At 36.8% G+C, this 26174-nt stretch overlaps 1 protein-coding gene across 13 annotated transcripts in view; it reads left to right on the top strand.

Annotated features, from left to right (window-relative positions):
* Positions 1 to 26174, top strand: part of SULF2 (sulfatase 2) — a 293351-nt gene that overhangs the window by 87764 nt on the left and 179413 nt on the right. For 2 of the 13 annotated variants that reach the window (XM_087889122.1, XM_087889124.1), the window contains one exon: positions 13775 to 13935. The exons of 8 other annotated variants lie outside the window; for them this stretch is intronic. In XM_087889122.1, coding sequence (XP_087745248.1) covers positions 13827 to 13935 — 109 coding nt within the window. In that variant the 5' untranslated portion in view covers positions 13775 to 13826. Of the gene's footprint in view, positions 1 to 3907; positions 4039 to 13774; positions 13936 to 26174 lie in introns of all 13 variants that reach the window. 3 more of the 13 variants (XM_087889131.1, XM_087889132.1, XM_087889123.1) reach the window with 2 other exon arrangements.

A 26174-nucleotide genomic window follows, 5' to 3' on the forward strand; every position in this document is an offset into this window, starting at 1 on the left:
GCCCCCTAGAGTCGGAACGACTAGCACATATGTGCGAGGGGAACCTTTAGCTTTACTTACCTAGAAATATCTAAAATCTATATTGAGAACCCTTTTTTTTTAATTAGGCCAATAATTTATAAGCTTTGTAACCCTTGTGCAGAGTTAGACCTGAATGCCAGCTTCATCCTCTCTTCCTTTTTCCTTTGGATTTGTAACCATTTTACCTGACAAAGTATTTTTGGAAACTTGAAAATATCAATCAACCCAAAATTGTTCAGAAACTTACAGTGCACAGATCATCCTTGATTCAGCCAAAATGACACAACCCCAATTCAGGCAAGACTAATTCTATACATAATGAGCACAGAAGGTAAGAGATCAGGAACAATTGTTCCAGCTCTGCACAGCTTTTGCCCTCCATGTATTACCATCTGCAGCAGGGGGCCTTCGTGTCAGCATAAATTCCCAGCATGATTTAGAACAATTCAGAGAAGAAAAGAGAAACTTTCAGGCAAAATGACTGTGGTTAATTTTGATATTCCGGGGCTTTTATTCAAATGAGTAGAAGAATATAGGCTTGCCAATACTCCAACTAGAGAGAGGACTGTAGGAATGGGTATTCTTGTTTCTTGCAGGCAGAATCTGAAAAAAAATGGCTAAATTCCCTTCTAAATTCTTTGAACATTTGCTAGATTTTAATTAAAAATCATTAAGGATGCCTTCTTTTCAAGCTTCATGTATGTAAGCGCTGTCAAGGAATTTAAACATTTAGACTGAAAATTTAATCTGGAATCGTAAGTGCTGTGAGCATTTGAATAATTTTAAAGGATAGTTTAAAAAAAAAGAATTAACTGCCTTAACTTTTAAAACATTTTTATATTACTTTTATATCCTAAAATTTTAAAGTAATTTACAAAAAGGAAAGATAAAAAAAACAGACTTGTGTGAGTGAGGAGACAAGTAGTTATTACCATATAGTTGTCATATACATTGCTATAAGTATATTATGCCATTTTAAAATATATTCTAAATATATGAGTCCTACTGGAAGTTAGAAGGGCCATGGAGTTCTACCTGGGTCATTGTCTCCAGTGAGGTTTGATTGATGTTCTAGCTTCACAGCAATTTGTATTTTGGATGAAAGGTGATAAGCGATGGTGACTGGATCCCTATGGAATGAGAAAACACAGGGAGTGTCAAGTGCAGGAAATCAGGAGTCCAGGCAGTTCAAATGAATATAAGTTTATTGTATGCTAATGCTCTCTACAAGAATCTGAACTACTAATGGCCAAAGCAAATTGGTAGACAAGACTCAGTGGAATTCAAGTTGGGCTGGACTTGTGGGTACAAAGGGACTTGAGACTGATGATGCGTTTGATCCCTCCCTCCCTCAGGCTCAGTCTGGTCATCTCCTACTGGGGTATTATTACATGAGCCCAGGGAGAATGGACTTTGGCTGGTATGGAATCACTTTCTGATTTACTGGATTCATAGGTTGGTAGTGATCAAGGATAAGGATGTGAAATAGGTTGATAATAAAATTTCACTCTTTCACAACCTAGGCCAATGATCGCTAACCTTTTTGCCATCACATGCCAAAAGTGGGGGGAGCGCAGGGGGTCGTGTGTGTGTGTGCCCACACCCATAATTCTATGTGCCCTGCCCTCCCGTGCTCCCCCTGCTTTTGCATGCGATGGCACAGTGGGCCCAGTAGGCCAGTTTTTTGCCCTCCCCAGGCTCCAGACGCTTTCTAGAAGCCTGGGGAGGGCGAAAACGGCCTTCCCCACCCCACCCCTCGGAGGCCCTCTGGAGGCTGGAAACAGCCTGTTTCCCGTCTTCTGGTGGGCCCAGACGGCCCAAAAATCAGCTGGCCAGCATGCGCATGCGCACCGGAGGTGAGCTCACATGCCCACCGATATGGCTCTGTGTGCCACCTGTGGCACGTGTGCCATAGGTTCGCCATCACGGACCTAGGGCATGGATGAGCAAGCAAAAACAACAACTTCCGGGTGTGATTCAAGGTGCTGGTTACCACCTTTAAAGCGTTCCATGGCTTAGGACCTGGGTATGTACGAGATCGCCTTCTGCCACCAGTAGCCTCCCACTGGCCCATACGCTCCCACAGAGAGGGACTCCTAGGTGCCGTCGGCCAAATAATGCCGACTGGCAACACCCAGGGGGAAAGCCTTCTCTGTAGGGGCACCTGTCCTCTGGAATGACCTGCCCCCGGAAGTTGTATGATCCCCAACCTTTGTACCTTTCGCCATGCCCTTAAGACCCTGTTGTTTCAACAGGCTGGGCTGGCTTAGAATATGAATTTTAAATTGGGTTGTTTGTCAATTTTTAACTTTGTGGGCCAAATTTAATATATTCATTTTAAATTGTTTTTAAATTTTGTGAGTTTATGTGTGTTTTAACATGGCTGTACACCGCCCTGAGTCCTTGGGGAGAAGGGCGGTATAGAAATGTAATAAACTAAACTAAACTAACTAACTAAACTCATAGTCCTATCTGAGATTTGCCTTCTGGAGTGTCTTCAATTTATTGTTCAATCTGTTGCTCAATCATTTTCATTCCTTTGCTCCTCAACCTTGTTGCTAGGCTGTTGTTTATATTCCATCAGCTGAGGATTTCAGTCACCATATCCTGGGGGAGGGGTGCAATTTGGTAATGCTGAGGAATTCAGGACCTCACTAGCAAGCATGAGCTTTCCTAAGAAATTCTATCCCAGTTCATAGAGACAACTATATATTACATCTCATTTTTACTTGGCACATTTTTACAAAGGATATTAGTAATAGATGGATCTCTAAATGGCTGGATCTCCTCCTGGTCCAGATGAACCTCATCACTAACTATGGTTTCTGCAGACCCTAAAGAATCTTATGGATCTGGATGGGTGTTCAGGGATTTCACGATCTGGCAAGCAATTCTGCTGAGATCCAGGTCAAAGTTAGAAATTCATGGGTGATGAAAGCACTGACGTTTATTGCTGCTTAGTGGCCTCTCAGTTTGACAATCCTAGGGAGCGTTTTAGTTTAACGAGGAACTCTGCAGACGGAATTTAAGAGATGCCTGGAGAACAATTACACTGAACATGACCAAACACAGATAGGAGCTTCTGTTTGCCAATTAGGTTATCAAGACATCAGTACCTATCTTTATTAAATTGGGTGGGCCATTGCTCAGTGGCACTGTTTATGTTGATCTGTTTCCTGTTGAGGAAGAGTATTCATGATAAAGGGTTGTTCGTGCAACCCTTTATCACTAAAATTGTAATACTCTACGTGTTATGAATCAATAGATAAAAAAGAACAGCAGTGGCACTAGAGAATTTCTGTATGACCCTCTGTTGTGAACCATCTGGCAGGCAACAGAACATGGCAGATGGGATTCATTTAACTTTATAGGTTACCAAGTATGTAGGTCTTGCTTAGTACAAAATAAATTCTCATGTGGATTCACTCTAGTGCTGAATTGTTGGCACAAAGTCAACTAAAAATCAGACTTAGTCTGTAGTTTATAATTTATTCAGGTCACATCCTGACACTGCTTCACCTGATCATGCTATTCCTTGCTAGAATATGCCCAAAGTGCTTTTAATAATCCCCATTAAGGAGCTCATTCTCCTACAACTCTATATTGTTGTTTGTCACATCCTTCCTTAGAAAGTAAAATGAATTAAAGTGAAAATAGGATGTTGAAACCTTTTCCTAGGCTTTTGGATGTGGTTCACTTTGTTACTGGAACTTTTGGAATGGGACAATTCAAATATATTTATTTGAATCTGTTGCTGGATATGTACAAAAGAAACCTTGTGTAAGCATTTACAGTTATGTTTATTTACATAAGAGACAACATGATAAAAAGTTATAAGGAAACTGATTCATTAATTTATCATCTGCCTTAACTTGTTCTTATCCAGAAACACAGTAAAAGAAAACAAGGGAAGATCTAATCTAGTCCCAGTACTTCCTGCTTTATCATGTCAGTACACCCTCAATGAACAATATCTCTCTTGAGGAACACGGATTGCAAGTTACAGCTTCATTCTAGGTATAAAATTATATTTAATTATGTTAAAATTCTTGTTCAGCTTTACAAGTTTAGTATAAAGAGTTAAGCATAATGCACAGAAGCTAATAGTAAACATTAATGTATCAGCTTGTTAAAGTTTACCATCATTTCCTGATGCAATGTTAACAGTTTTTAAAAAACAAAAAAAGCTGCTATTGAACACTGAAAAGTTGAACTGATATGGAGAGAAGCACAAGCTAAAGAAAAGTATAAACAGTTTTACCTTAAATAGTTTCTTCAAACCGTAGTGCCATAATGTCTAAAACAATTTTAACTTTTTATGATATGCAACCAAATAATAATATGTTTTGTCAGAGTCACTTCCTAAATAATTTTTGCAAATGCATATGCACAATTATATATTGAAACATATAAAAAAGAAATGTGGGGAAATGTGCTAAACTCATCCTTTTTGAAAATACAATCCACAAACTGACTGGAGTGTGACATTTAAACTCAAGTACTGTGTTTCCCCGAAAATAAAACTCTGTCTTATATTTTTTGAACCCCGAAATAAGCGCTTGGCCTTATTTTTGGGGAGGTCTTATACTTTGGGGCGCGTGAAGCAAGATGGGGCTCCTCTTGCCGACTTACCTGATTTCCAGTTCTGCGTTTAAATATTTTCGGGGAGGACTTATTTTCAGGGGGAGGCTTATTTTAGCGTATGCACGCAAAAGCCCAATTGGGCTTATTAACAGGGGATGGCTTATTTTCAGGGAAACAGGGTAGTAAGAGTAGAAATGTGGCTATGTATATTTTCTCTTTACAATCCTGTCATTAGGAGTCACTGACACAAATGAACCAGGTGAATTATTACAGCAACACTTAAAGCTCAACTCATATCTAGATCAACATATTGAAGATAAATTGTATCCTGATAGGCACACATTTCTGAACTAATTATCCTAGAGACAGCAGTCCATGAGTCAGACTGGAACCAGGTCCTCCTTTACATTGAATGTCTGCTAGTCATGAAATGAGAGATATGGCCATTGTGAATTAATCTAATGTTAATTTCAAGAGCAAAGAACTATTTTAAAGCATTTTTTTTTCTTTGGACTAAGCTGAGTTGGGTAAGTAAGGTAAGTGGGAAAAGTAGGCTGGTCTCGGTTGAGCTTCAGAATTCTTTGGAGTTACGTGTTCAGAGCTGTCTAGTCCTTCAATTCCAGCTAAGCTCAATTAACTTGATGCCAAGAATTCACTCAAACCTTGACATTTCAAATCAGGGTGCTAATATTATAAACCTTTAACGCTATGAACATCTTGTAAATGGGTTGCCTTAAGGCTCATTTTTTTCATGATATATTTCCAATAAGTTTGACCATAATTTGGGAGGGGGGGAGAGGAGGGGGAGGGAGAGAAGTCTCTTCATTGAAGGTCCCAGTGTGGTTGGTAGACACACATATTTTTTTTTCGGATTGACATAAGAAAACATTTCCTTCTTCTGTCAGTCAAAAATACACCTTAATTACAGTTATCCCCACATTAAAACTGAGTAAGAATTTCTTTATGCATTTCTTTCTGAAATATTTTAAGATGCATTATAAATTTATTATTCCATACAGAAATGCCATGTTATAGTCAGGATGACAAAATATGATTTACTCAGGAAGCATATTGGTGCGTTTCCTCCTCCTCCTTGTGTGATACTTCTGTTGACTTTAGCCCCTTGTGAATTAAACTATTTAAAAGACGAAATGGAAAAAAACCTTCCTAATCTTTCTTTTGAATGAGCCGTGAAATAGGATCTATGAACTGCCTGAAGTGTGAAGAGGATAGCATGGCTGACTTCCAAGTTCTTTCTGTGAGATGTTAGGAGATTTATTCTCAGCTGAAAAGCTAAGAAGGAAATGGTCATTATTTTTTATTAAATCATATTGTGCCTCCAAAGATATTGCACATGTTTGGAAACTGAAAGCTCTTACGCAAAACATTGCAAGTTTGCAAATGCATTATGTAAATAGTTTATATATTTAATTATAAATTACCTTTATCAGACAGAAACAAATAGCAGCTCAATTCAGTGAGTATAGTTCAAGAATTTGACTGCCTATTGTTTTTCTTTCTGCAACAAATGGTCTCTCAGTCCTAATGTGCATGTTTACGGATTCTGTATTTAGTTTTATTGAAACAAGGAAGTTTATAATTTGTTTATGTGTTTTTCCCTGACTGAAAAATTTAATCTGGTCTGCCAGTGATGATCACAAATCAACATATGTTCATAAAGAAATGAAGTTCCTTCAGTTGTCCTTGTGCTAAATTATGTAAGCCTTTTTAGGTAAGAAACAATAATTAAATTGTGTGGAAACAATATAGAAGATTGTCACTACTTGAAAACATAATATACTTACCATCTTAAAGACACAAGAATAGAATGGAATGGAATGGAATGGAATAATAGAGTTGGAAGGGACTTTGGAGGTCTTCTAGTCCAATCCTCTGCTTAGGCAGGAAACCCTACACCATTTCAGTCAAATGGTTATCCAATCTCTTCTTAAAAACTTCCAATGTTGGAGCATTTACAACTTCTAGAGGCAAGTATTTCCACTGATTAATTGTTCTAACTGTCATTTCTAGGTTCCTTCTCTCCTTGATTAGTTTCCACCCATTGCTTCTTGTCCTGCCCTCAGGTGCTTTGGAGAATAGCTTGACTCCCTCTTCTGAGACATTGGAACACTGCTATCATGTCACCCCTAGTCCTTCTTTTCATTAAATTAGATATACCCAATTCCAGCAATCATTCTTTATATGTTTTGGCCTCCAGTCCCCTAATCATCTTTGTTTGTCATCTCTGCACTGTTTCTAGAGTCTCAACATTTTTTTTTTACATTGTGGTGACCAAAACCGGATGTAGTATTCCAAATGGGGCCTTACCAAGGCATCATAAAGTGGTATTAACACTTCACGTGATCTAGATAAAAAGAAAGAGGAAAACAAGGCTACAATTTATAATCTACATAATATTTTAATGTCCCATTAAACAAGTATCTTTCCTAAATAAGGAGCTCCTCCAACACTGGTCCAGATTACAAAAATTACCTGGTGGATATTGTAAGTGTTTTTTTTAACTTATATATAATAATACCTGCAGCCTAGGTATGCTAACTCTTTTCAAACTGATTTGGTGACTATTCCCTCAAAGATGTAAACATTTCTTATAATAATAATAGTAGTGAATTTATTAGTAATAAGCAACAACCAATAGAAAGTGATGGGACTATTGATGTTAATGAACAACAGCAAGGAGAACAAGTTGAAGTTGTTAAAGCATTATCAGTTAATCAGGAACCAGTTGGGAAAATCAAGGACTGAATGAGAGCTGAAATAACACGTTTGCCAACACTGAATCAAATTAACAAGAAAACTCTGGCTAAAACAGTGAACAATATTCATGAAGCTGTTAAACTGATTCCAACTGAAATATTGGCCCAAATGAGCTAGTAGATATATGCTGCCACTTGTAACCACTGCAGAATTGGGGCTTAAAATATGAAGGAGGTTATTAAGAAAGTAAAACCTTAATGGAAAATGCAATTAGAATTGAAGATAAAGAAAATTTGCATAGATTTGAGCAATTTGAAGAATTTGAAGCAAGGAAACTTGAAAAATAAGAAAATCAAGAGTAATCTGCATGGGAAGTACAACCTAGAGAATAAAAGAATTGCAGAGGCAGTAGAATAATTGAAACAAACAGTTGTGGCTGTTGCAAGAGAAGTTCAAGCGATATGATAAACAAATAATTCAATTCTAGCAAAATTTGTACAAAACCCTTGAAAATAGGATTACAAATAATGAAAATGCTATAAAAAAAGACACCCTAAAGGTTTGTGGGAAAACCATAGAAGACAAAATATGAATGCAGAATGGATTTTCAGGCAAGTTGAAAATGTAGTGAAAGTAGTCAAATGAGCTATGGTGGCACAGTGGTTAGAATAGAGTATAGCAGACTAACTCTGCCTACAACCAGGAGTTCAATCCTGACTGGCTCAAGGTTGACTCAAGGTAGACTCAACCTTACATCTTTTGAGGTCAGTAAAATAAAGACCCAGATTGTTGGGGGCAATATGCTGACATTTGTAAACTACTCAGAGAATGCTGTAAAGAACTATGGAGTGGTATATAAGACTGTGCTATTGCTATTGCTATATGGAAGACCTTAGGGCCATTATGGCGAACCTATGGCATGCGTGCCACAGGTGGCATGCAGAGCCATATCGGTGGGCATGCAAGCATTGCCTTAGTTCAGCTCCAGCGCGCATGTGTGTGCCGGCAAGCTGATTTCCAGACCTTCCAGGCCCATTGGAAGAAGAGAAACAGGCTGTTTCCGGCCTCCAGAGGGCCTCCGGGGGGGGGAAAGGCCCATTTTTTGCTCTCCCCAGGCTCCAGAGCCTTTCTAGGAGCCTGGGGAGGGCAAAAATGGCCTTTCCCATCTCCCCCAGAGGCCCTCCTGAGGCCAGAAATGGACCTGACTTCCGGTGGAACCGGAAGGCCCGCTTTTCACTCTCCCCAGGCTCCAGAACCTTTCTAGGCGAAAACAGCCTTCCCCAATCCCCTGGAGGCCTTCCGGAGGCCAGAAACTGACCGTTTCCCGGCTTCCGGAAGTCAGCAAATGGGCCGTTTCCGGCCTCCGGAGGGCGTGCCATTGTGTGCCAAAAGCGGAGGGAGCGCGGAGGGGTTGCACGTGCATACAAGGGGGGTGGGGCACATTGAATTGTGGGTGTATGCACACACGCGACCCCCCTGCGCTCCCCCTCACTTTTGGCATGCAACAGCAAAAAGGGTTGCCATCAGTGCCTTAGGGTAATGGAGGAAATAGTATGAAAGCAATCAGATTAGATCAAAAACTGGACTGCTCCTAACAATTATTTTATGGTTAGGATCAATCTTAGGAAGGTGTTTGATTCTGTTTCACATAGCTGGATTGAGAAATGTTTTGAATATTTGGAAATATTCAAAAATATTTGGCAATTTATGAGTACATCAATGAAGTTTTGGTGAAAAAAGTTGATGACTATTAGGAAACAGATAGGAGAAGTCAAAATCAAATGTCGAATGTTCCTAGGCAGCTCATTATCACCTTTACTCTTTATATTATCAATGGCCACTGATAATAGTTTTGAACCAGTTAAACTGTGGATATGAATTGGTCAAAAAAGGAGTAAAATTATGTATTTACTTTACATGAATGGTTTAAAATTATTTGAAAAACAAAATCTGAACGAAATCCCTTATTAAAAAGCACAAAAAAATCCAATAAAGGCATTGGAATACTTTTACTAAATTTATCAAGCAATTTCAGAACATTCTGAAACGAAAACTAAATGGTGGAAATGTCATTAAAGCAATTAACACCTGGGGAGTACCTGATTTTGCTTGTCGGAAGCTGAATGGGAAGGCCATAAATAGCAATCGCATGACCCCAGGACATTGTAGTGATCATAAATATATGCTAGTTGCCAAACACATGAATTTTGATCATGTGGTTGTGGGAATGCTGCAGTGGTTATAAGTGCAAAGATTGGTTCTAAGTCACTTTTTCCAGTGCCATTGTAACTTTGAATAGTCACTACACAAATGGTTATAAGTCAAGGACTACCAGTACAAAGGAATGCTGTCACATTTTTGCCAATAAACAGGGTTAATTGCAATCTTGTTTTACTCCAGGCAGCCTAACTAATTGGAAATCTATTTATTTTAATTTAAAATCAAGGTGCAGAAGAAGTAGCATTTTCAGGCTGCAAAGCTAAGTACATTTATTTGGAAGGCAATATTACTGAATATACCGTGTAAAAAAGGCAGAGTGATACACTATCAAAAAACCTTATAAGTAATGAAATAAGATAAATCATAACACCATCCTTTTACTGTATCTTATGTATTACGATAGGAAATAGAAAATTAAATATCAGGTCCCATTCCAACTTGGTGCATGACTGAAGGCAGGGCCAAAATGAAAAATGTTTATAAATAAGATTTTGCTTAAAATCTTAATCCTCATTTCAAGGTTATCATGATTTCAGCAACAACTATAGTATCTTATATATTAATGGTGTTTTATGTCTTTTTTTGAAAGATTACAAAACATTATTTGCGACTGACATAATATTATTTTACAATGTGCAAAAATCAATTAATGCCACTGACTGTAACTGGTGTTTCATGTGTGATGAATAGGAAATATAGATAGAGTTTTGATTTATACTGCTGTCCTAATGACTTTTAAATATTTTAGGATGAATTAGTTAACAGAACCAATTCTTCATTACTTCACCAGCATTTCTGGTGAAGTCTGGTCAGATTAGGTTGAAATTCATCATAGGTTAATGTTTTAACCAGTTTAATTCTGAATGTTGCAAGAAGTTTTGATTTTTAGAAGCTATGTAAGATTATTTCTAGAATATTAAAAATATTTTTTGCATATAGTGACATTGTGCCTTGCTTGAATCTATGAAAAATGTCATTTGCTGTTTCACAAACATTCATTTTGATGAATATGCCTTTCCTACTACCGGTATTAGTACATTAAAACATTAAAAGTTGCATAATAATTTAATACATCCATTCTTCACTATAAAAGTGGCTTCCATTTAAAAATTGCAATTGCAATATGATACAATTTGAGAAGAATTAGTTGCATAGCAGTTTCAATTCTGAACTATCAATGTAGGCATTGTAATAAATAATGGTTTCCTGCCATTACCTAGCCTACTAAAATAACTTCCAAATATATGTAAATGATTATTTCTGAATATAATGAAACAGGAATAAAATCTTATCTTCTACCATAATGTTGTATGCAAAAGGATTAAGAATTCTAGTACAACAGATTTCAGGTTTTGTAGGATCTCTAGAGAATAAGATTTCCATAGACAGAATAGTAAAATAATAAAAATAACTTCCAAAAGTCTTGTTTTATCCATTCAGAAACATCACAATGGGCACAGGCATATCTAAGATAAGTATTCGTTACCAATAATATTTTCACATTTAAAAAAAAAAAAAAGCTATAGTTCCATAATGAATCCCTATGTTTTGATTACAGAAATTACTGGGTTCAATTCCTGGCATTTCTATGTAGAGTTAAAAAACATTTTCCTGAAATCCTGAAAAGTTGCTACTATTCAATATGGACAGTCCTGAGCTGACTGGATTTAAGTATTAAGTAGTTTCCTATTATCCCTCTGACTGTAGTTTCTATAAATCAACATTATTATGATACATACTTATAAGAGATGTTTCAGTTACTTTAAAATAATGCTAAATCATATTACTACTTAGCTGCAATAATTGGAACAACTATTTACTCTTGGCTGTCATTTAGTGCAGGGGTGTCAAAGTTGATTTCATTGAGAGCCACGTCAGGGTTGTGTTTGACCTTGGGAGGCCGGGGTGGGCATGGCCAGGGTGGGCATTGCCAGCTTGACATCACTTGTATTGGGGGCACCTGTGGAGGCCCGAGCATTCTGCCAGTGAAAACAGACTTCCAAGGTCCATTTTCAGCTGTGATAGCCTCCTGCAACCCTCTGCCAGTGAAAACGAAGCTTGGGAGGGCCTCATGCAGCTCTCTCGAGCTCCATTTTCACTGACACAGGCACTGCGGGCCGGTCCTGGGCTGTTTTCAGGGCAGCCCAATGGGCCAGATCTAAGTACTCCTCAGGCCGGATCCGGCCCCTGGGCCTTGAATTTGACACCCCTGATCTAGTTCAACACCAAAACAATAACCCTGAAATTATTGCTCCATCAGCAGACGTTTGGGTTATTCATATGCTTGATATGTCATTTGTATTCTGTGAAAGTTCCATCTTTATTTCTGATATCTTTGAATGTAGGTATATTTTCAACTTGTCCAGTGTTTTCTACTCCCTTTTGGTAGGTTCCAAAAGACTTATAAAGCAATAAAAACATAAAACAATTTCCCAATATTAGTGTCACTCATTAGATCAGGGATGTCAGACTCAAGGCCTGGGGGCCGGATTCAGCCCATGGGGTACTTAGATCCATCCTGCGGGGCCACCTTGGAAACAGTGAAGGACCGGCCCGCTGTGATTCTGCCAGCAAAAATGGGCTCCCGAGCTCCATTTTCAGCTGCCATGGCCTCCTGCAACTCTCTGCTGGTGAAAACAGAGCTCTGGAGAGCCGTATGCGTTTTCATTGGCAGAAGGTTGCAGGAGGCTGTGGCAGCCGAAAACGGAGCTTGGGAGCCTGTTTTCACTAGCAGAGCTCTCGGGCCACCACAGGCACCTCCGACAGGAGTGATGTCATGCTGGCCACGCCCACCCTGGCCCCCTGAAGTGAAACACAACCCTGATGTGGTCCTCAATGAAATTGAGTTTGACACCACTGCATTAGATGAATTTAAACTAAGAGTCTAATTATATAATTTACCAATAGAAGTGGTGTGGTTGCCTAGCATTTTTCTAATATATATTTTAAAGGTGGCCGGTGTAATAGAAGGCCATAATAGCTATCCTACTTTGATAGGCCTGTAGGGTGTTATAAATAGTAGGATTAACAGCTGTTATAACAGATGTTAAGCTTGCCACTAATTTTAAGAGTTAACTAAAAATATTTCCTTTCACATGATTAAATATATAAGCCTCATACCTCCTGGAAAGCAAAGAGTCTCCAGGGCATTTCTATTGAATTAAGTTTTCTACGTCCGCTACAGGTAGTCCCCGACTTACAATAGTTCATTTAATGACCGTTCAAAGTTACAATGGCACTGAAAAAGGTGACTTATGACCGTTTTTCATACTTACGACTGCTGCAGCATGCCCATGGTCATGTGATCAAAATTTGGATGCTTGGCAGCTGGTTCATATTTATGACGGTTGCTGTGTCCCTGGGTCATGTGATCACTTTTTGCAATATTTTGACAAAGAAAGTCAATTGGGGAAGCCAGATTCACTTAGCAACCGGGTTACTAACTTAACAACTGCAATGATTCACTTAACAACCAAAAAAGTCATAAAACGTGGCAAAACTCGCTTAACAAATGTCAGCAACAGAAATTTTGAGCCCAATCGTGGTCATAAGTCGAGGACTATCTGTGTTTTCCTTTCCCATGATCAAACGAACACCAGAGTATCTTCTCCTTTTGTTTTCAAATCCTTCCCTTTTTCTTTGGCTATTTCTCAGATCTTTTAACAAGCACATAGGTTTTGTTTTTTCAATTAATCTATATAGAAATGCAGTTAATTCTTAGTACCTAACAGTGTTAGATAGGAGAGAAAACAAGATGAACTATATTTCTTAAAAGCACCAGAAGTTTTCTTGAGAAAGTAGAAGTGTGGGGCAGCTACCCAACACTTAGAAGCATCTTCGCAAAAGAAGTCAAAGGTGAAACAGTTGAGAGCAAGGATGCCAAGTATCTTGTCAGTGCTTCGTATCTTCTATAGAAACTCCATAAACCCCAGCAAGCCTTGGTCATTTTATGAGAGAACCCATCACATGTATTTCAGGTTCCAAGGGTTTCCACTATTCCAAATTGGGTGGGATTTCTTTATTTAATGTGATAGGCAAGATCTATCTAGAATGAAACACAGTTCTTTCTTAGTTCCAGTTGATGAGATTGGGACTAAAGCTTGCAAATTGCTTTGCCCACTTCTAGCTCTTCACTTTCCCCAAATTTTAGGTGATTGATATTTAGTTGCATTGATTTATTAAGGCATATGCAGTCATAAACTAAAAGAATTATATTCAATTATTTGTTCAGCAGGAAACAGTTTATGTTGCACTTCTTGAAGCTTTCAGATTAGAACTGAAACATGGACATTTTTGCATGTCTTGCTACAAGAGAGCATATCAGCCAGAGCCAGTGGGCCCATCGGAATATTCACAGTGAAGATATGTGGTGGGCCATTCAATGTGACAGAGGTAAGCCACCTTTGTAACCCATCTAGGTCTTGTGTGATTAATGCTAAAAGAAATTAGGTTCCATCTAATTCCATCTCCATGGAAGATGGCTTTGTAAAATCTGTACTACTGCTACTAAAGGTTGAGTTTCACATAGAAAGGTAATGGTGGGCAATCTGACGATACCATGAAGCTCTCAAGATTTTTGTTTTATGGATCTGCAAACCCTGTTCAGGGACAGGAACCAAAAATTGGCAGCAATCCCTGCCATTTTAATAAAAATGACCTAAGCCCTAAAATAGGCTTAAAATAGCTTAAAAGGCATAGCAAAACAAATCCATATTCAAAAGAGAAATTAAATATCTGGCCTCCACTTATGCATCAGTGAAACAGATCTTGTGCACTTTGTATAATTTGCCCATCCATTGTGCCTCAACCTTCCTAAAACTCATAAATGCATTCCCCAGCCACCAAAAGCTGCTCCGTGAGGCTTCAGATAGCTCAAACCTACTCTCTATATAGGTTTTCCTCAGAAATTCAGAATAGCTCAGTTTTACCAATAAAGATTTTTGGGTGTGTGTGACATACTACCACTATAACAAAAACTCTTCTGGGATATCTAAACTGTGATTTATATCTTCTTTCCCACAACCATAGTTAAATTACAAGCTCTTTATGTACAATGCACATTTGTAAAAGAAAATGATACAGGAGTCTGTTGCCTCTGCCACTTAACATAGGATACTGCCAGCCAAATCACAGTCCTAGCATAAACAAATCCTGACAGCAACAAGGAAGTCTTTCCAAGCAAGGATAAGCTTGTCTTCTAATTTGACAAACTAGTGGTCAAATACAAAATTTCACAAAGACCACCAGTGTGCCTTTAGTATCCCACCAAACCCACTGATATAAGCTTTCCTAGGAGGAGCCAAGCTTGCCAACCATCTGTGCCAAATCTCCCACCACCCTGAAGACAAAATGATCAGAGAATCCACCAGAAGGGCAAGTGAGTGGACATTTCACATTATGGCTGTAGACATTGTTTTTAAAAATGATGCATGCCTCCAATTTTCAACTCCAAACTGAATCAGGGCAGATTTGCACAGACCTAGTTACTAACAACAACTAACAACAAGTAGACATAATAGTATGTTTACACACTGATACAGTATTTTGATCATTTTAAACTTCAGTGAGTTGTCTTTGATTTTTGCCCACCATGCTGCATGAACCCACCCATTCTGGCTTATAAAATATGATTTAGGGATTAGCATATTGGGCTAACTCAAAGTTGTGTTTACCTTATAAACTCTTCAGAAATTTGTCACGGTTTACACAGGCTGTGTGAAAACAGCTTGCTCACTATTACTGTTTTTATTCTGATTGTCATCCTGCATATTTCACTGCTTCTAATGTTCTCCTAAATCAGATAAGAAGATACTTGATAGGAAATATATAACAACTGTTTTCATCTCACTATAGTAAAGTGTGATATTGGGCTTGTTAATAGATTTTTTGGTTATAACAGTTTAAACATTTCAGAGAGACATTTGAAGAATATATCCAATAATACAATTTTCAAATAGAAGAATTTTGCATCTATTTTGTTTCTTAAATACCCAATTCTAGAAGATACAAATGGAAAGAGTAATGAAGCATTTTGAATAGGAAGAAGTTAAAAGCTGTTTTCCCATTATTGCAAAACTTTATCCTCCCAATTGTTCCTCCGTAGTTGTTAGAAAAGCAGTTCAAGAAGAATGGCCAGTAACCATTCCACTGAGTTTATTCATAATCAGTCACCTGGCAAATTGCAAATCACCACAAAGCTTGGTGACTGAAATGAAATTATTTACAGCACCAGCTGCTGCTTGTCAAAACATTGTGAATTCCTTTTTTTTAGTTCAATGACTGGACTGTTGGACAGGTACGATTTAGATCTCCTACTGTTACAGGTAGCCTTCATGCAGTGCCCAGACTAATATTTTCTTCTGTTTTTCTTTAAAAAAATTAAAATTAAAAATAAAGCCATTGTTTTCTAGATGTGTTTTCTAAACAGCATGCTAATGGGTAGTTTAATTTTTAGTTTGTTTTGAAGCATAGTTTTACAGTTTTGATATCTGCTACTGATGTCCTGATCCTTCCTGGACATCATCCTTATGCAGCACCCCCCCCTCCTTATTTGGGACCTCCTTTGATTAACAACCCACAATTCTCCCTTAATATGGCAACCAGGAGGCCAGGATTATAATCCCTAAATAATACAATCATGTGACATCTTGCTTTGCAACTCTTTGGTTTAGCAGTGGAAATTCTGTTCCAGTTGTGGCCATAAGTTGAAGACTATCTAAACTCAGTTGTTTATTATGCATAATTCTGCTTTTTCCCTCCCCAGTTAAATTACTGGATTTTTCAGTGTTAGGAAGGTGTTCTTTCTGTAAAACTTTTTACAGTTAACTGTCAGAGCTCCAATAAATGCATCTTTTTTTTTAATTTGATTTATATGCCGCCCTTCTCCGGAGACTCAGGGCGGCTTACAATGCATTAAGCAATAGCCTTCATACTTTTGTATATTTATACAAAGTCAGCTTATTGCCCCCACAAACTGGGTCCTCATTTTATCTACCTTAGAAAGGATGGAAGGCTGAGTCAACCTTGAGCCTGGTGAGATTCGAACTTACAGTAATTGAAGACAGCTGGTATTAATCACAATGCTTTTAGTCTGCTGAGCCACCTTATCTTGCTCTGCTTCCATTTCTAGCAGTGGGTTACCTTCAATACCATGACTTCTTTGCCATGGACAATAATTGATATCAATTACAGATGATGTCTATAAACTTAGAATTGGTTTGTTTACTTTCTGGGGCCTTGAGTGTATGATCCTCTGGATCTGAGCAACATGGATTACATGTGTAGTCTGAGTATTTTCAAGGGACATAACTTACAGCAATTAAAGTGAGCCAGAGGGGAGGGGAAAGGGAAAAAATGCATTATTAATTCGCCTAGTCATTAATGGCTGCAAACAGCCTACAAGAGATATAATGTCAATATCCAAGCACCCAAAGTGATGGAGTGTGTGGGATAACCTTTAATGGCATTAACAGTCTCAAATCATTAAAGATACAGGCAATGACACACAACACCGTGACTCTGCAGGTGGCGTTAAACTTGCTCCCACATAGTAACAATGTGTTCAATTGGAATTTATTTTAAAGGAACAATTATTTTTAAATGACTAATTCCAGGGAATGGGACAGCGTAATTGATGACCTATTCAGAATGTTCAGGATTAAAATATGGAACAGCACAGGTACTGCAATGGACTATGAGAATAACTTTGGGAGACAGGAGTAGGTTTTGCAAGTTAGACAATAGTCCGTCAAGAGATAGTTCAGCCCAGAGAAGGAATGGGAGTGGAAAAAGCATCTCACAAAGGACCCTCCCTAGTTTTCTGGAAAATAAAAGTAAGGGAAGAGAGAAGTGCTTTCAAACTTGTAAGAGTCTATTACTGTAACATTACGGTATAAGTAGTGTTAGTACTCATGCTTTTGGTTTTTTGGGCTACCTTGAAGGGCTGATAGATGCTTATGAAAATAACCAACCAATTGCTCTGCCAAATGCAAAGAGGAAAGGAATATTTGTCTCCACCATCTCTACAGTGGCTTAAAACACCACAGAGTTTTAATATTCCCCACAGATTGCAGAATCAATGTCATTTTTCCTATAAGGAGAAAATCTCAGTCCACCAGCTATCCAGTTTAAGTGCTTGTGCCAAATAAATTGTATATAATGATGTGCCCAGTTTTTTCTATATGAATTTCAGACCGGTAAAAATTAATACAGTATAATATGTGTCTTGCAAACGTGGGCGTAGGAGATTTGTGGGACCTGAAACTTTATGGATATTGTTCAGAAGGTAGTGGGGCGGTCAAATTGCCATAAGAGTTTTGTGAGTCTTGTTTTTGATTTCAAAGTACATTTTATCACAGAGTCCTAACTTTTCTTTTGAAACTTAACAAGAAACATGAGTAAGCTCCATTTGTACAGCAATCTTTCCTTCACATGGAAAAATGGCCAGAGATCTTGCTTTCTGTACTAAATCTCTGTGCATACCAAATTTCAAGAGTTCTTTTGTAGACTATCCTCCCTTTTTCCTCCCTTCCATAAATAACCTTCTTCAATGTATTTTGGAGATCAGAAGAGCTCTGTCAATTCAGAAATCCAATAGTATTTCTATATAGCTATTCCAGAGCTAAAATCAGGCATACGGTCTCTGTCCAGAATTCTTATTATCATTACATACTTTAATAGTGTCCCAATCTGTAACTATTTAATTGTATCCTATTACACAGTTGCAATGCAGAACAAGAAACAGCTGGTCATATTCACACATCTTCACTTTCTAAAGTATCTTATGAATGTTTTTATTCAAGATTTACAAAGCAAGATAATTTATTTCTGGCTGAAGCTAAGACCTTAGGAACAGCTTATTTAAGTCTATATTTCAGTATTGATAGTTAACCTTCTGTACTGAATTATTAAACCTTCTTTACTGAATAATTATTAAATTATTATGAAACATACTCCATGATTGCTATTTAAATGATCTCCAATTTCTGTAGCTGTTCTAAAGTTAAAAGAAGTAGTTGCAATTCACAATCTCATATAAAGAATCCTTTGGTGTTTCTGTAACTCATGGTAGCAAAACATGCTTAGAATTGTATTAGGGAAAAAATAAACCATGAAAATTGAAAACTCTGAACAAAAAAAATCTTCCTTTTTGTTAGTTGCTTCTCAAGTTCTTCTATGATATCCATTGCATCAATATATTTATTGTTAAGGAATAGCAATAGCACTTAGACTTACATACTGCTTCACAGTGCTTTCCAACCCTCTCAGTTTACAGAGTCAGCATATTGCCCCCAACAATCTGGGTCCACAACCGCGGAAGGATGAGTCAACTTTAAGCCAGTGAGACCCGAACTGCCAAACTGCTGGCAGCCAGCGATCAGCAGAAGTAGCCTGCAGTCCTGCATTCTAACCACTGCGCAACCGCAGCTCTTCTAGAATTCTCCTTCTAGCTTCCTGGTATTTCAGCCTACCAATGGAAAGTAAAACAAACAAAATGAGTGTTAACTGTCAGTTATATTTTGATAAGAATAGGTTTGAGAATATGATGCATAAAGAGTGAATTCTGAGAGTTGGAATTATGAAGATTTTCTGCAGTCTTCTGGCATTTGATATAGTGCCACTTTTGCCTGTGGTGCAATATCCCACTAGGCTTTATCGACAGAAAGAATAAATAAAATGCAGAACAATAAGACAAAAAGACTAATCTACCTAGCACCTGTAATTCAGTTCTATTTGAATAGGGATCCCTATAACCTATGTGAAATTTTTGATCTTCTAGGTTATTGCCAGATTTCTTTGCAGCACAGCAATAAATCTCGACTCTCTAGACACTTTATTTTGTTTTTAGGAACTTCTGTACAGCACAAGCTCAGAGATACAACATGGCTAGATAAATTGTTTGATAACAAAATGTATACTATAAACAGATTTTAGTTTTCCTTTCATTAGGAGAAATACTATGAAAGAACAGAAAATATAGGCATCTAGAAGAAGCCAGGATTATGTCATTTGCCAAAATTATGTACTTGCAACAGTTGTGGCATGATACCAATTACAAGCATTATTTGTACTATTTGTCCAATGATATAATTTGCCTCATTGTCCCTTGGCTCTCCTGAGGACATGCATAATGGAAAATGTTAAGAAAATGCAATCTTCAAACAAAAGAATCTACTGTAAAATGGAAAACTGATAATCAAGAATAGATACAGATGTTAAGAGTGTGCAAACGGTGTCCAATTTAAAACCACAAATCGATTCAGAAAATCAATTATTTTTATCCAGTTCAGTCCATATGATCAAACTGATTTGGATCAAAACTCTGAATCTGTCATTATTTGGTTAGATTTTAAGTATTGAAATGCACATATGCAGAGAGCACTTGAAACAGAATATTTCAACATGCCTAATATTTGATGACATATAAAGCTTGAGTCATAGCTGTAACTTAAAAATGAGAAATTCTTCCTGTTGATTACAAAATGCATAGCTAATTCTGTTTCTGGGAAGTCATGTTTCCAGTATCTCTTCTGCCTCCAGATTTTCCAGAGTTCCTGGTATTTGTTGTTTCTGTCAAGAATTCAGCTCTAGTAGCAAAGATCCTTTCCAGTTTTCCCTCTATTCCATCCTACTTCCCCCTTAAGTATAGTTATGTGGATGTGGGACAAATTAATTTCATATCATTAATCCTAGCTCATTAATTAATTATTATGTGTAACTTAGTTATTTGTAACACCAACTAGTCAAACAAGCCAATTTTATAAACTGTAGCTTTGTATTAATTTGTTTTCTCTAAACTTTGTTAAGATTAAGCACAATTTATGCAAGATGAATTAACAGAGAAAATATATGGATATACATTCTGTTCTCTTGAACAGTAGCAAAGAAATTCCAAAGTTCCTTATACTGTAGCTATAACAAAAAGTAGGTAATTCCTTATGCATATTTTCCAATGATACATTGGAATTCTTTTATATTTTAAAAAATATTGCTTTAAAAACTTTTTAATTTTTTTTAAACAGAAGAAATAGACAAGTAGAACAATAGAAAATAATACAAAAAGCAAATACAAGATTGATCAGAAAGTAAATAAATGTTGGCTAGTGATCCTATGTCAGATTAGGTCTCTTTACACAGCTGCAGGGTTGTTAATTCCAGAATAGTCCAAAGTCTATGAAGGGGAGAACTTTTCAACCTGAAATAACAGCTGGGCCCATCTTTAGGGGAAATTTACCCAACACATATGGCGATTAACGGGTCAGAGTGGTGGAAGATGAAAGGTTTTAACAGCCAGAGCAAAAATGCAGCTGCTAGCCTGACTGACAGAGAGAGAAAAGAAATGCCCCCATCTTTGTAAGGCCTTCCTTCATTCTAAAATTAGGAAGAAGTAGGGCTAGAAGTAGAGTACCACAAATATAATTAGGGGCATGCATGTATGTACGTGTGTGTGTGTGTGTGTGTGTGTGTGTGTGTGTATACAAACACACACACACAGAGTACATATATATACATACATACATGCATGCTTAGATGTCTTAGACTGCTTTATCTTGTATTAGGAAGAGGGAGAAACATACCTCGCCTTTCAGTTTAAGTATATATAAAGTTAAGCTTGGGAGGAATAATTTGCAGTGGAATTCAGTTCAATTTATAGTTCTCATTTAATAAGCTTTGATGTACTTCTAAGTAGAACAATTTTGTAAAACCCAAAAGAGCTCTTTGTACTGAGACTCTCATCAAATCCCATGAACCCATAGACCACCTCTGTTCCCAATAGTATTCACTTATGTGACCTTGATTTCTTTTTCGAGCACCCTATTTACAATCCTATGAATATTAAACCAAAATGGTATCACCATGGAATAGGTCCAAAACATATAAGACAAAATGTCTTTTGATGTATTATACCTTAATACACAGAGGTTGAAAATCTACATCTTCTGGGGTATCCAGTGTACTTGAAAAATAATTTCATTTTAAGATAACAGAATACTAATTTAACATTTTTTAAGGTTCCAACCCATTGATTTATTAAAACAAGACATTATGGCTCATTATTCTAAATTACCTGCAAATTAACCATTATCTATCTTAATACAACTTTTCAACTGCAAATAAAAATTAACTGTAGATTTAAAACTTCAAAGACTTAAAAATATGAATAATTTCACAGGCAGCTAATGAATCAACTCAACTATACATTCAGGAAATGTAATTGATTAAGAATGGGATGATTTAAAGTATAATTGTCCTTTTGCCCATTAACTAAAAAAATGTTTGCCATTATATTGATCCTCAAATGTTGCAGCTGAAAGTAATGGATCTGTCATGTCAAAGAGTACATTTTAGTCTGTTTTGAATCTGCTACCAAATTATTAATTTTGTTTACCTGATATAGGATTTGGGTAAAAATGTTCTTTTCTCCCATTTTTATTACAACTTAGTATTTTTATCCTAGTTAATCTTTTAGCCAACTACTAAATCATAATTTAAAATCTTCATATTAACTTCATATTAAATCAAAGTGTGTGTTTGAAAGATACTATAGTCTGCTACCACTGATTAGGTTGGTTCACTCACGCCTACTCATGTGTCATGTACTAAACAGTTTTTAAATTTCCAGATTTAAATTTATGACATCTGGAGTACTACCCTTCTAGGTAAGGACAGTTTTTCCACTGACCACATTGAAATTGGTAAATTTGATATTCCTGATAGGCTGGTAGCTGTTAGGTTCCATCTAAATTTGAAAGTATGACATTCCTAGCAGAGTGATACATGTATGTACTGTTATGTAAATATGTATGATGTACTCATGTAATATGTTTATGGCAGAGTTTGAGTCTCAGGGATTCAGGGCTTATTGCATTACAAACATCAGAAAAAACTACAATTCAAAATGATAAAAAACATAAGACAATTATAATAAAACATAAAAGTTAGATAAAATCAAAATTGTAAAAATAACAAGGATTATTATGATCATGCTTAATAAAATTATTAAGAATCCAAACTTGCAAATAAGTTTTGTAGTCCAGTTCGAAATAAGAAGACTGGTGAAAGTAGTAAACTAGGAGTGGAGAGCTCCAGGTCCTCGTCTCCTGTCTTCCTCCATTAGATTCGGAAGCCAGCTTATTTACTTTTGATTTCTCTCAGCCTAACTTGCTTCAGGCTCTGCAACACACTGGGTGAAAAACAAAAGCATTTGTTGCTTCATGCTTTGACAGTTTCACTGTGAAAACCAGGCAAATTCTGTGCAAAAAAAAAAAATGGATTATCTAATGAAGCAGCAGAAATGCTAAGAACAACTGCACTAAGAGATAAGTGCATACAAAACAATGCTGCTGTACTATAGAATATAGCATATACTTACTACATTATAGTTGTATATAGTATACCACTATAAGTTTTAAGATAACACTTTGCTTTTGGTTAAAATAGAGGATATACTTTAATTAGTATCAGGTTATTAATATTATTATTTGGTTGAGAAATGGCATTGAAGGAAATATTTCAAAGCCATTACACAAGGGGAGGGGTGGATTTCTTGAGCCCTGGAAAAGGAGATTGGGTGTGGGGGGGGAGACTAGCTGGATCCTCTTGACTTCCTGGGGTATAAGAGGGAGAAGGAGGAAAAATTTGCAAGGTTCTGTTACCATTTCAATAAAATTTAGTTCTAGTCTTCTTGTTGAGTATGTTTTCCGATTTGGATATCCTTGAAATCTTAAAAATTACATAATAAGAAAAAAAAAGAAGGGGTTTTTGTAATCATAAGATTACAAAATAAGAGTTAGATATAATTTTGTAAACATACTTAACATTTGCTGCAAAGGACATCAAAAGCTTCTTTCTATTTACCTTTTCTTTCAGTACTTTTTGTCTCTCTCTTTCTCTTTGTTTTCTTTATTCTGTATTAGTTTGTGTTTTAATGTTCTCTTTGAAATTTTTAATAAAATTTATTTAAAAATAGACATTTCTAAATTTGCAAAGTTGAAATATAATTTCACAAAATGTGCAGAGTGGTAGTACCTTCAGTTAATTCCTTTTAACTGTAGCCCTAAGTCCAAAATTATTGTTGTGAATCAGTTGGACATCTGTGTATCTATTTAGGAATATAATGGTGACTTAGCTTAGAATCATTGAATCTAAAAGGTAAGGGGCCTTTTAAGCACAGTGCAGTAATCCAAATCAAAGTATTCCAAACAGATAGTATCAAGTATTTAATAGTAACCAAAAGTGATTATTTTCCAAACTCTAATAGAGTTCTCTTTATCAAGATTTATTAAGCTGAAATGAATAACGGTATAAAAATTCTAGCAAGCGAACTATTTTCAGTTTAGATCTAATATTTGGTATACAAGGCAGACTCTTGCTGACCCTTTTCTCACAGCCTTTTTTGTTGTAAACCACTCAAGTAACTTAGGTGACACGGGCAGTGTAGAAATGTGATGAATGAATGTATGAGAAAAGACTGAGTTCATTACATAATGATTGACTGAAAAACAACTTTCTCTTCAGCCTCAGACCCTATATTTTTTTCTTTACCCCTTTTGGGAAAACCTCTTGTTGAACATAAATCTCCCATTCCCATAGAACAGATTTTGAATTGTATCCAAAATCTATTGATGACTAATGTGGAATCTGCAACAGAGATGATAATTTGTCGAAGTTTCTCTCATTTATCAGTAGGCAGGCTGCCAGTTTTGACACCAATTATAGTATTTAAGTAGTTTTCAGAGGCAGCTGCATCTATAGCACATGGCAGTATTTCAAGTGTGAATTGATAAAGGCATGCAGAAAATACGACTTCAGCAACAGAATGGTCAACGCCTGCAATGCTCTACCCAACTCTGTTGTTACATTCTTAAACCCTCACAGCTTCAACCTTAAACTGTCTACCGTAGACCTCACCCCATTCCTAAGAGGTCCGTAAAGGGGGCGTGCATAAGCGCACCCGCGTGCCTACCATCCTTGTCCTACTGTCCCCATTTATTTGTATTCATTTCCTTCGTTCGTGTCCAGGTTCATATTTATACCTGCTATCTTGTACATGTTTGACAAACCAATAAATAAAAGAGTGACTTCAGCCAAGGAATCCTACCTTATCTGACACACCCAGCTACAGCTGAACAAAGGCTGTCCTGGTTATGACCTCTACCTGCTGCCAAGCAGAAGTTGAAAATACAGAAGAAACCTCAGATCATGCAAGTGCTCCTTCAGAGGACATGACACCTTGCCTGGGCTAGTTAGAGTTAACATGGAGCATGGTAGTTTCTGGCTAAACTACCACTTCATCTTGCGGGATTCAGCTTGACCACACTTTGGTTCTTAGTTCTAACAACTGGTATCAGGTGCAACATCCATAGTTTCTTCGCTTCAGCCTGGACAAATACTTGTGTCTTGATATCATCAACCTGTTGCTACTTCACTGTTCTTTTGGCATGCTTTGGGATCCCATTCAGGAGCAGTGAGCTGTTTGACCTCTCCTCACCCATTTACTGATTGGTACTGCCACTACTCGAGTTTCCAAAATCTTCTTAAAATATGGGACACAGAATATGACAAAGCATTTGAAGTACAGTCTGACTAAAATAGATAAAACAAAAGTTGCATTACTAGAAATCTGTAAATCACATTTGTCTTAATGTCAGTCTTATATTTTAATTGTAGTTTGCAGTCATTTCACATTACTGATTTCATACTCGGGTTGCAATCAACTATTATACAAGTACTTTTTCACAAATAAGACTAAAGTTAGGTATCCCCGATATAACTGAGTGCTTGGTTTTTGTTTCCTAAATGAAGAATAACAAAATAAAGTTTGAAGGGACCTTGGAGGTCTTCTAGTCCAACCCCCTGCTTAGACAGGAAACCCTATACCATTTCAGACAAATGGTTGCCCAATTTCTTCTTATAAACCTCCAGTGTTGGAGCACCCACATCTTCTGGAGGCAAGTCATTCCACTGATTAATTGTTTTAACTGTCAGGAAATTTCTCCTTAGTTCTAGGTTGGTTGTCTCCTTGACTTTTAAAATTTTGTCCTTGTTTCTCTTAAGTATAATTCTGTTACTTTCAACTGATTTATTTTATCAAGAACATTTTTAATTTCATATCTGTATTTTAGATAATCAGATATCCCACCAAATTTTGTGTCATCTGGAATTTGATCTGCATTCTCTCTACTTCTACAAGTTATTATTAAAAAATAGTGACGAATAGAAGAATCAGAATTGAACTGTGTAGAGCTCCAGCCAGTACACTCTCCATATGTTGGAGATACGTTCAAAATGCAATTTTGGTTACTGTCATATGATAATGTTCTATTGTCTCTTTTTTTATAAAAAATGTAGAAATTAATTTTTAATTAATTAATCTATAATGAATATGAATTGCATATGAATATGTAACACTAATTTAGTCTTTGAAGTAGTCTCTTTTGCATTTAAAAATAAATTTTAAATCAATTTATCATTAACTAGCCTTGCCCTTAGTACTTTTTTTTTTTTTGGTTTGATTTATGTGCCACGCTTCTCCAGAGACTCAGGGCGGCTTACAATGCGTTAAGCAATAGCCTTCATACTTTTGTATATTTATACAAAGTCAGCTTATTGCCCCCACAATCCGGGTCCTC

This window comes from Pantherophis guttatus, chromosome 3, assembly GCF_059756535.1.
Source record: "Pantherophis guttatus breed Tessera chromosome 3, ASM5975653v1, whole genome shotgun sequence".
Classification (NCBI taxonomy): domain Eukaryota; kingdom Metazoa; phylum Chordata; class Lepidosauria; order Squamata; family Colubridae; genus Pantherophis; species Pantherophis guttatus.